This window comes from Sus scrofa, chromosome 7 (assembly GCF_000003025.6).
Source record: "Sus scrofa isolate TJ Tabasco breed Duroc chromosome 7, Sscrofa11.1, whole genome shotgun sequence".
Taxonomy (NCBI): domain Eukaryota; kingdom Metazoa; phylum Chordata; class Mammalia; order Artiodactyla; family Suidae; genus Sus; species Sus scrofa.
The window spans coordinates 23,837,263-23,851,354 of record NC_010449.5 but is presented as its reverse complement, the minus strand read 5'-3'; the positions used below and the strand labels follow the sequence as shown (position 1 = coordinate 23,851,354).

The window sequence follows — 14,092 nt, the reverse complement described above, 5'->3', positions numbered from 1 at the left end:
TGGCTCAGTTAACCAATGATTGGAAAATCCCCTTTAGTGAGAAAGTGGAGGAGTTCAGGGCTAGGTTAATGGTTACCCCCTGCAAATTGTTGAGCAATGAAGCTATGGAAACCTGGAGGAGGCCAGGTGACAGCTCTAAGGTGTGTCAGGGAGGGACACACCTTCCAACCTGGGATGGGAAGAGATTAGGGACAGGTTTACCAAGCTGAGGAAGGGGAGGGAGTTGAAAGAGAAGCCTGGGGAAGGAAAGGGGAGATAACTGAGATAGGAGAAAAGCAGGAGCCAGGAGATTGAGACGGGAAGGAAACTTCTGTGATGCAGGATTTGGGGCTGTAGGCCCTGGCTTCGAACCCATGAGGCACTGATGGATGGTACCTGGAGAGGGCAGCATTACCTGTCACCTGGGAAACTAAGGTAAAATACTTTGTGGGTAGCCACACCAGCTAGCCAAAGTCAATATTGATGATAAAGGCAGCTCTGGCTATAAAAGCTGTAGGAGAGAATAGAGAGGCGGGGGAGAAGCTGCCAAACCTGTTTGAGCTCAGGGCTGGCCCCATTTGCCTGAGGCTTCTCCCAGAGGGGAGATTTTTGTGGGGCAAATTCTCTGGTGGACATGGACCAGCTGGAGCAAAAGAGGACTCTGGAAAGTAGCGCTGCTTTGACCTTCCTTCCTCAGATGGGAGGGGTTGTGTGTGCAGATTTTGAGAGTCACCCATGGAGGAGATACCCCTCCCCCAAAAAACCCTACATACTCCTTGTATTATTCTGCATCCTTATACGATGGTACAATTCAAGGGAGCAAACACCAAATATATCCCTCTCTGAGGAGGAGAGAGAAAGCCCTTCCTCCAGGGAGGAGAAAACCCACAGAAGAGGAAGCATGAAAGGAAACCACTAACTGCTGGTTCCAACTCCTCTCTTCCCTCCACCCATCTCCTCCCCCAACTCTCCCCCTTTCTTTAAGTTTCAATCCCCATTGGGCTCCTATGTCCTTGCACGGCACTAAATGTTTTTGAGACTGCAGGTGTCTTGTTAGACAGAGGGCGGTGAGGAAGAAAGAGATGGTTGAATAGGAGGAAGATTCAAATGTGGAGGCTGGCATATGTATAGTTTGGAGGACATACTCTTGGGCTATTTTTTAGCAGATCATCAAGAGTTTGATAGACCCTCTAAAATCAAGGTTCTTGGGGAGGAAGGAAGGGAGAGAGCTACTCTTCCTCTGTCCTCCCTGCTTCTTTATTAGTGTCCCTAAGGACTTCACTCGCCCTATTCTGTCTGATCATCACTTTTCCCCCTCATGATAGGACTAGCTATCACCAGCTCCTGGGATCAGTGCAGCTCTATTCTGGGGCCACAGTAACCCCACGCTTCCACCCCATCTCCAAGGCAACCTGTCAGGGAGAAAAGGGCAAGGGGCACAGCAAGGGGCCCCAGGGGTTGAGGGGCGGGGAGAAGTGGAAGCTTTAAAGCTGACCAGGCTACTGCCTGGGAGAGGACCTCCCCCAGTGATGAGGCCCTTGGGTTCAGCTTCCTGTTTCCCCAACACAAGGCCTGGTTATCTCCCTTCCCCACCCTCTGCCCTAACTTTCACCATTCTCTACCCCCAACCCCAGTTTCCACTTCCAAGTCCCTCTCCTGGACCCCATTCCTTCCTGGCAACCCAGAATTTGGACTGGAGTCCTGAGGGAACACTGGGAAAAGGAATAAAAGACCACCGTTTCCTTCTCTGATTCCCTCTTGGGGGCCTCAGGGACATGCTCAAGCAGTGTCACCTTTCCCCCCCTTAGGGTGGAGTGGGAGTGTCCTTTGATTCACGAAGCAGGGAAACTGAGGCAGAAGTCCTGTGTTCAAGGAGACTGGCAGAGAAACAAGGAGTTTCCCAGGATTCCATCTCCTCAACACCCCCTTCCCCATCGTGTGGGTGACCTGAGAACCTCTCCTCTGGACCCACTCCCTAGATCGTCCCGCCCGCCCCCCTCGCCAGTCCCCTCCCCAGGTTCTGGGCGGGGCGGTCAGTGAGTCAGCTCCCTGATCCAGTCCAGGAGGGGGTAGAGCTGGAGGCGCTGGGTGTGGAGTCCGCAGGACTGGTCGGGAGGCCGTGTCGGGAGTGAGAGGGTCTGATCGGGCTCGAGCAGCGCTGAAGGGCCCGTCCTGGGTCTAGGGGAGAGAATCTCTTCTGTGAGACCCGCCTTCCCCGGCCCCGGCCCCTCCCAGTTCCCCCAGCGACGGCCGCTTCCTGCTCTTGGTCGCAACCATGGCTGAAGAACAACCTCAGGTCGAATTGTTCGTAAAGGTAAGATCACCTTCTCCCTTCTAGGCCCCCCCTCCAAGTTCCTGGAAGGCAACTCTCACCTTTCCCCGGCTGCAGCCTTAACTCCCCAATCCCTTCCCTCTTTGACCCCCACCCCCAACTCCACGTGCAGTCTTTAGGGTATGTTGGGGGGGTGGCTGGGGAGGGGAAGACAATTGACTTGAGTGCTGGGAATGAGAAATCTAGGCTCAACCCTGAAAAGTTTGTAAAAGTGCAAGTTTCCAGCAGCTTGGACAGGAAAAGGGAGGGTTCTCAGGAGTTGAGAAGGTTGACCTGAGTTAAGAAGTGGGGGACGGCAAACTGAGGAGGCCGGAAAGAGAAGGGAGCGGCAAGAAACCTACAGGGTTTGGGTGAGACAGAGGGAAACATCTGGATATGGGCCCAACAAGAAGATCAGAAAGTGAGGGGTGTAGTGAGGGAGACTTGGGGAGAGAGGGAGGGAGGGAGAGAGAGAGAGAGTGAGAGAGAGAGAGAGAGAGGAGAGAGAGAGGTGTGTGTGTGTGTGTGTGTGTGTGTGTGTAGCGGGGGTGGTTTCAAGGAAATGGGTGTGGTGTGGTAGGAGTCCTGGGAGTAGGACCAGGTGGATTGGGAAGAATTGGTGGGGTGGAAGGAGACAGGAGAGTGGTACGGGTAGTGTTCCAGAAGCCGCCTTAGAGAGGTGGTGATCGGGCTGAGATCCAGTGTCCTGGGGGCTTGGGGAAGTGAGAGGACAGGTGCTGGCAAGGAGATGAGAGCTGAGCTGTTGCCACCAGGAGGGTAGATGCAGAGCGAGATCAGAAGGAAGAGGAGGGCTGGGTTATGGCGTTTAGAGATTTGGGGGGGGGGGTTATAGAAGCAGAAGAAAAAGAGTCACCCCGACTCTCCATGGGTTGGTCCCATCGCATTAGCATCTCAAAACTGCAGGCGGGCTGCCGCGTCAGCCCCGCACCCTTCCCCGCCTGCTCTGAGTTCTCTGCCGCCTCCCCGCCTCTTCTCTGTGCCCCTCCCTCGCTTTGGCGACCCCCCCACCTCCCTCTGTCTCCCGGGTCGGGTCGCACATTCTCCCCACCCTTCACTTTCCTGCCTCCTTTCTCTCCACGTCCCTTCTTTTGTTCCTCTAGCCTTTGTGCCCCAGCCCGTTGCTCCCTCTGCTTTAGGCTGAGGCTTCCCGAGCAGCCATTCCTTCTCCCTCGGCGGAGCCTGGGTCCGCCCCCTTAGGTGTGGTCCCCACCTCACTCTGGCACTTGCCTCAGGGGCTATTTTTACTCCTGGGTGAGGCTGCGCTGCAGAGATTCCAGTCCTGGGTCCCCCTATGGGGAAGATTATCTGGAGCCCTGGACTTTTCCCTGGAGACCCCAGCAGTGCCCAGGGAAGAGGGAGGTGGTCTCTGCTGCCCGGGCCTCAGCCTCACGGGTCCCTGCCCCCATCCTTCCCAGGAAGGAAGCTGCTGAGACCGGAGACACAGTGAGATGAATCACCCTCGCTTAGGGGGAGGTGTCCCTGGGAGGGGGGAATGAAGTCACTTACCCATTAGAGGGCAGCCCCCCTCTGCGAGCCCCTCTACATCTCCCAAGGAGTCTCTGAGCCCCTCCACCCCACCACCAGCTGCCAGAAACAGCTTGGATAGAGGTGTAGAGAAGCAGAACGGGCTTCCAAAGCCTGCCCCACCTCTCCTGTCCTCAGGCTCTACTCTCAGGCCTCTCTTGCCGGCAACTCTGGCCTCACCTCTCTAGGCACTATGGCATGGGCTGATGTGAGAATTAAATGATTTTCTTATATGCAAAATGCTTAGAATAACACAGGGAAAGCTAACTCTGCCACCGTTAGTTTTCTCTTTCCAGGGCTTAGATCCTCCAGGTTCTCCAAAACCCATCCCCTCTGCCTACCTCCCACCTGTCCTCAACTCCCTGGGAACCGGAAACCTGCCTTTGCAGAAGAGGTTCTCAATGATCTGCCTTAGATTTGACCTAAGGATGAAAGATGTTCTCACTAATCTGGCTTAGGTCTGATGGGGTGGAAAGCCCAGTTATGGGGAGAGGTTTTAGCGGTGAGACTGAGTCATGTGTCATAACTAAACAGAAACCAACTTGGTTTGCGAGAAGGAGATACTGAGAATGGCCTGGGGATGGATGGGGTGTACCAGGCCTAACTTTGGGGTGGGGATTGCTTTCCAGGCTGGCAGTGATGGGGCCAAGATCGGAAACTGCCCCTTCTCCCAGAGACTGTTCATGGTGCTCTGGCTCAAGGGAGTTACCTTCAATGTCACCACTGTGGACACCAAGAGGTAGGCCCTCTTCTATTCCTCTAAATGTCCCCTTGTGCACACACGCATGCACGCGTACACCCACCTGAGTCCTTCCATCCTGAACCTTTTTCCCCTCCATCCAGAGCCCCTTTTCCTGCATCCCTCCGTCTCCTCTTCCTGATTCTCCCTAACTCCCTTTTCTTGTCCTGATGCTTGGTCTCTCGTCCAGGCGGACTGAGACGGTGCAGAAACTGTGCCCAGGGGGACAGCTCCCTTTCCTGCTGTACGGCACTGAAGTGCACACAGATACCAACAAGATCGAGGAATTTCTGGAGGCAGTGCTATGCCCTCCCAGGTATAAGGGAACTTGAAATGGGGTAGGGGGGGGGGGGGACTGGGAGACTCTGGGAAAGAGGGGGGTTGAAGAAATGGAAAATGGAGTTGGTGGGGGGGCTGGGGCAAGAGAGCTGGGGCTCTTCCTCAGAAGATATCTCATCCTCTTTCTTCCACTGACTTTCAGGTACCCCAAGCTGGCAGCTCTGAACCCTGAATCCAACACAGCTGGGCTGGACATATTTGCTAAATTTTCTGCCTACATTAAGAATTCAAACCCAGCTCTCAATGACAGTGAGTCTTGTGGGTTGGAGGCTTGGGTTCTAGGAGGAATGGAAAAGATCCAGGGATGAGAGGCACTTGAACATTCAGATATCAGGGAGATGGAGCACATGTTAGCAAACCTTTGCCACTGTCCTCCCGCTGCCTTATTTTTGTTTAACCCCCATGTTTACTTGCATTCGCATTGGCCATGACATTTTTTTTTTTTTTTTTGCCTTTTCTATGGCCAAACCCACGGCATATGGAGGTTCCCAGGCTAGGGGTCTAATCAGAGCTATAGCTGCTGGCCTACACCACAGCCACAGCAATGCAGGATCCAAGCCACGTCTGCGACCTACACCACAGCTCACGGCAATGCAGGATCCTTAACCCACTGAGCAAGGCCAGGAATCGAACCTGCAACCTCATAGTTCCTAGTCGGATTCATTAACCACTGCACCACGACGGGAACTCCCTGGCCATGACTTTTAAGCTTCTCTCATTTCCGAGTTCCTGTCGTGGCTCAGCGGAAACAAATCTGACTAGCATCCATGAGGATGTAGGTTTGATCCCTGGCCTTGCTCAGTGGGTTAAGGATCACAGTGTTGCTGTGGCTGTGGTGTGGGCAGGCAGCTACAGCTCCGATTTGACCCTTAGCCTGGGAACCTCCATATGCCGCAGGTGCGGCCCTAAAAAGACAAAAAAAGTTTCTCTTATTCATCGCCTAGCCTCTCCTGACCTACTGAGGACATTAGTTGGGTTGATTGCTGGCCTGTTTTCTGGCAGAAGAAGATTGTGCTTAAGAACAGCAGCCCTAGATTCATATGACCTTGGTACAGTTCCCACTAGCTATGTGACTTGGGTCAATTCATTTAACTTCTCTATAAATCCATTTCCAGATCTATAAAATGAGGATAGTAATCCCTGCTTCATGGGTTGATGTGAGAATTAAATGAGTTTTTGCGTGTAAAGTGCTTAGAATAGCATCGAGAAAAAGAACTAGGAGTTGCCGTTGTCCTTCAGCGGGTTACAAACCCGACTAGTATCCCTGAGGATGAGAGTTCAATCCCTGGGATCCAGTGTTGCTGTGAGCTGTGGTGTAGGTTGCAGATGTAGCTTGCATCCTGTGTTGCTATAGCTGTGGTGTAGGCTGGCAGCTGCAGCTCCAATTAACCCCTAGCCTGGGAACTTCCATATGCTGTGGGTGTGGCTCTAAAAAGGGAAGGAAGGAAGGAAATGAATTAAATTATTGTTAGCTATTGCTATTTTTATTATTATTTTTTTTTTTTTTTTGGCCACATCTGCGGCATGCAGAAGTTCCCCAGGCCAGGAATCGAATGTGCACCATAGCTGTAACCAGAGCCACAGCAGTGACAATGCCTGATCCTTAACCTGCTGAGGCATAAGGGAACTTCAGTGTTAGCTATTATTATTATTATTATATTTTTTTTTGGTCTTTTTGCCATTTTCTTGGGCCACTCCTGAGGCATATGGAGGTTCCCAGGCTAGGGGTCTAATCGGAGCTGTAGCCACCGGCCTATGCCACAGCCACAGCAATGCAGGATCCAAGTTGCGTATGCAACCTACACCACAGCTCACAGCAACGCCGGATAGTTAACCCACTGAACAAGGGCAGGGACCGAACCCGCAACCTCATGGTTCCTAGTTGGATTCGTTAACCACTGAGCCATGACGGGAACACCCAGTGTTAGCTATTACTATGTGGGGCTGGCCTCACCATTAGTATTCAGCACCTCATGGGCCTTCTTGGACCATGTCAATCTTCTGATGTCCTTACCTGCCCTTTTCTTTTGCACAGACCTGGAGAAGGGGCTCCTGAAAGCCCTGAAAGTCTTAGACAATTACTTGACATCCCCTCTCCCAGAAGAAGTGGATGAGACCAGTGCTGAGGATGAGGGCATCTCTCAGAGGAAGTTTCTGGATGGCAATGAGCTCACTTTGGCTGACTGCAACCTGTTGCCAAAGCTCCACATAGTACAGGTGGGCAGTCATTGAGGGAGAAGGGGATGGTCACTGCGATGGCTCTTTAAGGGACTCCCACACAGGCTTCCCATGACAACCTCTGCAAAGGCAGTTTCTTTCTCACGGTGGTTTCCAATAGCAGACACTACCCTATCCCTTCTTGGCAGTCTTTGCTGGCAAGACCACTGCTTGAGGGATACAAGGTGTGGGTGCAAACAATAATATATTCCCAGTACGGCTTTCAAGAATGTTCTTCCTGTCTCTATCCTTGCCAAATCCCCAGATCAGGCAGAGCAGGCTTTTCCTAAAATCAAACTTTAAGTCTCCAACTTCAGTCTCCACTTCCTTTTGTGGAAGATGAAGACTGCTGGTTCCCATGTTTTTGTCAGAGCTCAAAGCTGTGGTGTAGTTTGTGAAACATGGACCCAAGATGAAACTGACATTGCAGCCCAATGTCAGTCTGCTGCAGAATGGTCTATTGAAAATCTGTACTAGGCACTAAAAGACACGAGGATATGTGGTATTGGCCGCAAAGGATTTGAAATCTGAGGGAAAAAAAAAACATTCACATGAAAGTTAAATAATAATACATGACTAAAGACCAAATGAAAAGTAGGCAAAAGTTGCTATGGAAATTCAAGAGGAGAATTTTATTGTTTGTGAATTATATCTCAAAATCAAGAGAGGAAAACTAGCACCATGGATTGGGGTGATCTGAATGGGAGCTGGTGACAAATGGCCAGGATTTCAATAACTGGAGAGGAAGGGTGAAGACCTTACAAGACAACGAGGAGTTAAGAAAGCTGATTGAACATGATTCATGTGAGAGATAAGAACCATAAAGAGAAACCAGATAGTGGACTTGAATACCTGGACCAGAAGGCTAGATTTTATCCTGTAGGCTTTGGAAGAAGGGAAAGACCTAAAGCAGGGCAGCCCTTGTGACTTCCCTGAGGCTAACCTGTTTGTCCTTCTGCCCTCTCCATGCCCAGGTGGTCTGTAAGAAGTACCGGGGATTCTCCATTCCGGATGCGTTTCGTGGAGTGCATCGATACCTGCGCAATGCCTATGCTCGGGAAGAGTTTGCCTCCACCTGTCCAGACGATGAGGAGATCGAGCTGGCCTACGAGCAAGTGGCCAAGGCCCTCAAATAAGCCTCTCCTGGGGCTCCTTCTCCCCCCTCCTCCATTTCCTTCACAAAGGCCCTGGGTGTTTTCCACGTGGCTACGCAATGGAAATGGACACACTCCAAAATGGGGCAGTGGGCACAGAATCCAGGAGCATTTGTGCAGGGCTTGCTGGGGGTGGGGGGTGGGGGTGAGGAGAAAGGATGGGAGATCTGGGTGAGATTTTTATTGTGGGGTGGGGTGGGTAGGACGACGTTGTTTCAGTAATAAAATACAGAATGAAAATCTAGTGTTTTTACACAAAGGGACCTTGAAGTGTGGGTGACACAGAATGAAGGGTGGGTCAGTGACCTTGAGCTCCTGGCAGAAGCCAGGAATTTAGAAGAAGCACGTTCGTGATGGGGCTGCCATTTTTACCGCCGGTCCACCGCAGCGCTGTCTGGTGTTCCATGTCGCGTTTGCAGCCCAGCCGCCAGGGCCGGCCAGATCTGGGTGGGCCTGGGCTGCGCTCCTGGGGCGGGGCTGAATTCGAAGCAGGGGGAAGGGGGGCGCAGTCCCGGTAGAGTGGGCGCGGCATAGCTGGGCGGAGTGGGCGTGGCCTCCTTGAGCCCTGCCCCGTCCCGCTTAGACAATGCCCCGGAGCCGCCAGACCGTTGCGCCCCCGCCCCACTGTGGTACTGGAGCTCGTCTACCCCGGGACCCCTCAAAGCCAAAGCTCCAATCCCCGAGGCTTGAAGGCTAGGACTCTCTTCACCAACTCTGTCCTCAGGGGGGTGGGGCCCCAGCCAAGATCACAGAGCTGCGGGAGTGGGGGTGGCCGCTGGAGGTGAGTCTGGGGTGGGAGGTGTCTCTTGTGTGAGCCGGAGTTTGGGGGTGCTGGGCCCCTGCTTGCACCAGACAGTGCGGAGAGTCGATATTTGGGTGCGGAGCTGAGTCGGGGTGGACTTTGGGGAAGAGAGATCTCGAGACTGGGGGACGATCCTGGCTCCCAGTGTGGCGCCTGCTCCCCAGAACCACGCCCCCCATTTCCCCCCGACCCGGCGCGCGCCCCTCGGATTTCGTTTTAGACCTCTCCCAGTCCTTCGGGACTCGGTCTGGTTTACACTGGGTAGCTCTAGGGACGGAGCGATCGGCTCGGGTGGAGAGAGGATGGTTAACTCCTTAGGACCTAATTCCTCCCTCCTTGTCCCTCTTTCCCTTTCTCGTTCGGACATCCAGAACTTCCATCCCCCAGGCCCTGACTCTCTCCCCAGCTGTCTCCCGTCCCATAACCCCTTTGCGTCCCTCGCCGCATTTCGGGTCCCTAAGGCAGCGAGCAGCTGAGGGTTAAGGGGGCGGGTCTGCTGCATTTTTGGGGAATGAGCGCATCCTAGCGGCTGCCAAGAGGGGCTCCCGGCCGGGACCTCTCCAAGCCCCCGAGATGGGGCAACAGGTGTTTTGGAGATTAGGGATTCCGATCTTATTCCTCCGACTCCCCCTAAAGCGGTAGAATCGCGAGGATTCTGGGTGGAGTGGGGTCGGCCTGAGAGGAAGGCTTGGAGGGGGTGGGGCGGAGTGGGAGGGGCACCCGGAGATGGCAGGAGGAAGACCCGGGCGCTCTTAACCACCCCCACTATGCCCTTCTCTGTGTGTCTCTTTCTCCTTTTTGTTTCTTCTCCCAGACCGGTGAAGTAAAAAGAGAAAACTAAGAAATCAGCGTGGCCGGAGGGGGGTCCGTGTGGATGGGATGGGGACGCCAGGGGAGGGGCTGGGCCGCTGCTCCCATGCCCTGATCCGGGGGGTCCCGGAGAGCCTGGCGTCGGTGGAGGGTGCGGGGGCTGGCCTCCCGGCCCTGGACCTGGCCAAAGCTCAGAGGGAGCACGGGGTGCTGGGTGGTAAACTGAGACAGCGATTGGGGCTGCAGCTGTTAGAACTGCCTCCTGAAGAGTCGCTGCCGCTGGGACCGCTGCTCGGTGACACCGCGGTGATCCAAGGGGATACGGCCCTAATCACGAGACCCTGGAGCCCCGCCCGCAGGCCGGAGGTGAGCCGGAGGGTTGGGGTGGTGGGAAAGGAGGATCTGGACGTCTGAGGCTTTAGGGAACAAGAGGGGTGGGAATGTCTCCGCCTCCTGCCCTCTTCTCCTAGGTCGATGGAGTCCGCAAAGCCCTCCAGGACCTGGGGCTCCGAATTGTGGAGATGGGGGACGAGAACGCGACACTGGATGGCACCGATGTTCTCTTCACCGGTGAGGCTGGGGCGCCTGTACCCTAGGGCTTGGCACAGGGAAGCAGACTTGGGGAGACTGGGCCATCTCGGGCCTTGTTTCCAACTCACTCCTGCCTCATACCTCGACGGCCTCCCCGGGCTCAGGCCGCGAGTTTTTCGTAGGCCTTTCCAAGTGGACCAATCACCGTGGAGCTGAGATCGTGGCGGACACGTTCCGGGTGAGGAGCGGGACCAGCCTTGGGCTGAGGGGAGCAGGGAGTGGACGGGGGTCTGAGGACCCCAGCGGTGGGAAGGGGAGCTGGCGGAGCAGAAAGAGGCTGAGAGCAGCCTGGTTTGAGGGCATCCCCACCCTTCGGGAATCCCTGAATACTTTCCCTTGTTCCCCCTAGGACTTTGCCGTCTCCACGGTGCCGGTCTCGGGCCCCTCCCACCTGCGTGGCCTCTGTGGCATGGGGGGACCACGCACTGTGGTGGCGGGTAGCAGCGAGGCAGCCCAAAAAGCTGTCAGGGTGAGAAGAGGCGGGGCTGGGGTGTGGCAGTTGGGGCGTGGCTCCCGGCCGGGGAGGTGGGGTCTGGGAGGCCTTGAGAATTAACTCCAACCCCTTCCCTGACTGAGCTGTCCATCTAGTGTGCAAACGCCTGAGCAAACAGGAAGTCACTAGAAGCAGGACAGGGAACTGGAAGATTGAGGAACAAGTAACATCATCTTCCTTAGTTTCAAGACTCCCTAAACCCCTTGTGGCTCAGCTGGTTAAGAATCCCACTAGTATCCATGACGATGCAGATTTGATCCCTGGCCTCACTCAGTGGGTTAAGGGTCTGGGATTGCTGTGAGCTGTGGTGTAGGTTGCAGATGCAGCTTGGATCTGGCGTTGCTGTGGCTGTGGCCAACAGCAACTCGGATTTCACCCCTAGCCCTGGAACTTCCATATGCCATGGGTGCAGCCTTCAAAGCAAAAAACTCTCTAAAGGGCATCTAAATTGTGACTTGAAGGATGGATAGAACCAATAGGTGGAGCCTGGATTAGGGGAGAAGAGGATGGCATAGCAGGTGGAAAGAACTGCAAGTGAGTCAGAGATGGACATTAGCAAAGTCAATTACAGCACTTACTGCATGACACACCATAAGTGCTATGTGTTTCCTCTCATTATTATTCCACAATAATGGAACTCTGTCCCAGCCCTTAGCAGTGACAGGGCAGCCAGACTCAGTTGCGAGAGGATCTGAGCCTTGCACACACCCTCTCTCCTCTCTCCCAGGCAATGGCAGTGTTGACGGATCATCCCTATGCCTCCCTGACCCTCCCAGATGACGCAGCGGCTGACTGTCTCTTTCTGCGTCCTGGGCTGCCGGGAGTGCCCCCGTTCCTCCTGCACCGTGGAGGTGGGGATCTACCCAACAGCCAGGAGGTGAGAAAAGGCGGGAGCTCCTCCTCCACCACCACCAAAACAATAGCCAAAGAATTGAGGCTCAGGCCTTCCTAGTGGGAGGAAGAAGGGGTACCTTCCCTAGAAGCCTGGGTGGGGCCACTCTGAACTGGCTGGAAAGGGGTCTTAGCTGTGGGCCCTGGGGTCTTATTCCCTTCTCCCCACACACTGTCCTTGTAGGCACTGCAGAAGCTCTCTGACGTCACCCTGGTACCTGTGTCCTGCTCGGAACTGGAGAAGGCGGGCGCTGGGCTCAGCTCCCTCTGCCTGGTGCTCAGCACACGCCCCCACAGCTGAGAACCTGGCCTTGGGGTCCTGGCTGGCTAGGGGTAGGGCGGCATAGGAGTAGAAGGGGAAGGAGGGTTAGATGGAGGATGGCAAATAGGGAGTAGTGGGGAGAGGGCCCCAAGATCGGGGGAGGGCATAGGATAGAGGCCACTGGGTGACTCTTCTCCCCAAGAACTAATAAAATAGAACTGACCTTTTAGACTGGGCTGTAACTGGTGTCTTTCGGGGGCGGAGAGCCAAGGGCAGAGCTGAAACCTGAGGTTGGGGGTCAGTGGTGGGAAGGAGACCTTTTTCATTCATCAAACCCTCATTCGGCGCTCACTGACTCACTGTCCTGCCCTATCATTGGTGTTTGGGCACAAGATGGACAGGACAGAATCTCCATGGTGGGGAGCAACGTCCAAGGAAGCAAAGAGAAAGTATGGGTGAATCACTCACTGAATTTATCTAAATGTCAGATGATTCAGAGCCTGGGAATTAACAGCCCATCCCTAGTTGATAGGAGAAAATGACATTTCCAAGGACCTTCATTTGCACTCATTTACTGAGGCTTAGCGGTGATATACAAAAGGTCTGTTTCCTGATATCAGGGAACTCACAGTATATGAAAATTTATTAGAAGTTGAAACACAGGTTGTAATGGAACAATTCACACGAGGCTATTGCTATGAGAGAAATAAGGGGCTCCCTTGGGCATCAAAGTGTATGCAGGGGTGGGCAAAGAGGGGCAGAAACAGCCTCCCAGAAAAGGCTACACTTGAGCTGAGTCCTGAAGATAAATAAGAATTAGCCAGGCAGATAGGAGGAGGCAAAGGGTAATCCAGGAAGAAGGAATTGCACCCAGCAAAGGCATATTTGGAGGCTGGGAGAATTTCTATATGTTGTCATGTTCTATACGTGGAGTGACAAAGAGAAGCCTGGAGAGTAGGTTGAACCCAAAGCTGAGGCCCATGGGCCCAGAGCTGAAATATTGCAGTCCCAACCCACTGCCAGGAGCAGGTCAGCATTTGGGGAGGATCTCTCTGGCTTCAGGGAGGAGAGCAAAGGCAGGAGGATGATGTGGGACCACGGGAATCCAGGGAGGAAATGAAGAGAGTACATTCAGGTGGCAGTGCTGGGTGTGAAAAGGGGGTGGGTTTGACAATGACATTAACATAAAAAGGCGACTCAGTTTGTTGTGTGGGAGCTTGAGGAAGGAGGTCTACACAACTCCCAGTTTCTGGTTTGGGCAACTGGGTTGATCAAGAGAGAAAACAAGGAGTTCCCTCTGTGGCTCATCGGTTAACGAACCTGACTAGGATCCACAAGGTTGTGGGTTTGATCCCTGGCCTCGCTCAGTGGGTTAAGGATCCAGTGCTGCTGTGAGCTGTGGTGTAGGTCGCAGACGTGGTTTGGATCCACCATGGCTGTGGTGTATGCCAGTGCTGTAGCTCTGATTCGACCCTTAGCCTGGGAACTTCCATATGCTGCAGGTGCAGCCCTAAAATATATATATATATAAAGAGAGAATGCAGTGGCCCTAGGAGATGACAATCAGGTGGTGACAATGAGGTGGGTTTTGAACCTGCTGGGGCCAGCCAGGCAGGGATGTCTGATGGTCTGAAAATCTCATACTGGAGATCTGAACTAGAGAGAGTCCTGAGTGTCATTTGCAGAGGTGAAGGCTGAGGACAGCGTCCCAGAAGAGGGAGATGGCAAATAAAGAAAAGGACAAACCTTAGAATAGCGGGGAATAGTGTGGAGATATGGAGCAAGGAAGAGAAGCCCAGAAGGAAGACACCAACATCAAAGAAAAACAGAGCTTAAAGAAGAGTAATCAGGAGTTCCCCGTTGTGGTGCAGCAGAAAAGAACCCAACTGGTATCCATGAGGATGTGGATTCGTCCCTGGCCCTGCTCAATGGGTTAAGGATCTGGTGTTGCTCTAGTGT

At 53.8% G+C, this 14,092-nt stretch overlaps 2 protein-coding genes across 5 annotated transcripts; both read left to right on the top strand.

Moving 5' to 3' along the window:
• Positions 193–8,526, top strand: CLIC1 (chloride intracellular channel 1). 2 transcript variants are annotated; one of them, XM_021098462.1, is made up of 7 exons: positions 193–414; positions 1,788–2,293; positions 4,465–4,574; positions 4,765–4,890; positions 5,056–5,162; positions 6,949–7,130; positions 8,105–8,526. In XM_021098462.1, exons 2-7 carry the CDS (start codon positions 2,255–2,257, stop codon positions 8,264–8,266), a joined length of 726 nt encoding a protein of 241 aa, XP_020954121.1. In that variant the 5' UTR covers positions 193–414; positions 1,788–2,254; the 3' UTR covers positions 8,267–8,526. The 2 variants fall into 2 exon arrangements, with proteins under 2 accessions (XP_020954121.1, XP_020954120.1); XM_021098461.1 differs by lacking the exon at positions 193–414 and having other exon boundaries at positions 1,498–2,293.
• DDAH2 (dimethylarginine dimethylaminohydrolase 2) lies at positions 8,841–12,362 on the top strand. Of its 3 annotated transcripts, none has more exons than XM_021098458.1 (7): positions 8,841–9,065; positions 9,901–10,262; positions 10,367–10,466; positions 10,592–10,665; positions 10,837–10,956; positions 11,708–11,857; positions 12,056–12,362. In XM_021098458.1, exons 2-7 carry the CDS (start codon positions 9,966–9,968, stop codon positions 12,170–12,172), a joined length of 858 nt encoding a protein of 285 aa, XP_020954117.1. In that variant the 5' UTR covers positions 8,841–9,065; positions 9,901–9,965; the 3' UTR covers positions 12,173–12,362. The 3 variants fall into 3 exon arrangements, with proteins under 3 accessions (XP_020954117.1, XP_020954119.1, XP_020954118.1); XM_021098460.1 differs by lacking the exon at positions 8,841–9,065 and adding an exon at positions 9,088–9,671; XM_021098459.1 differs by lacking the exon at positions 8,841–9,065 and adding an exon at positions 9,088–9,724.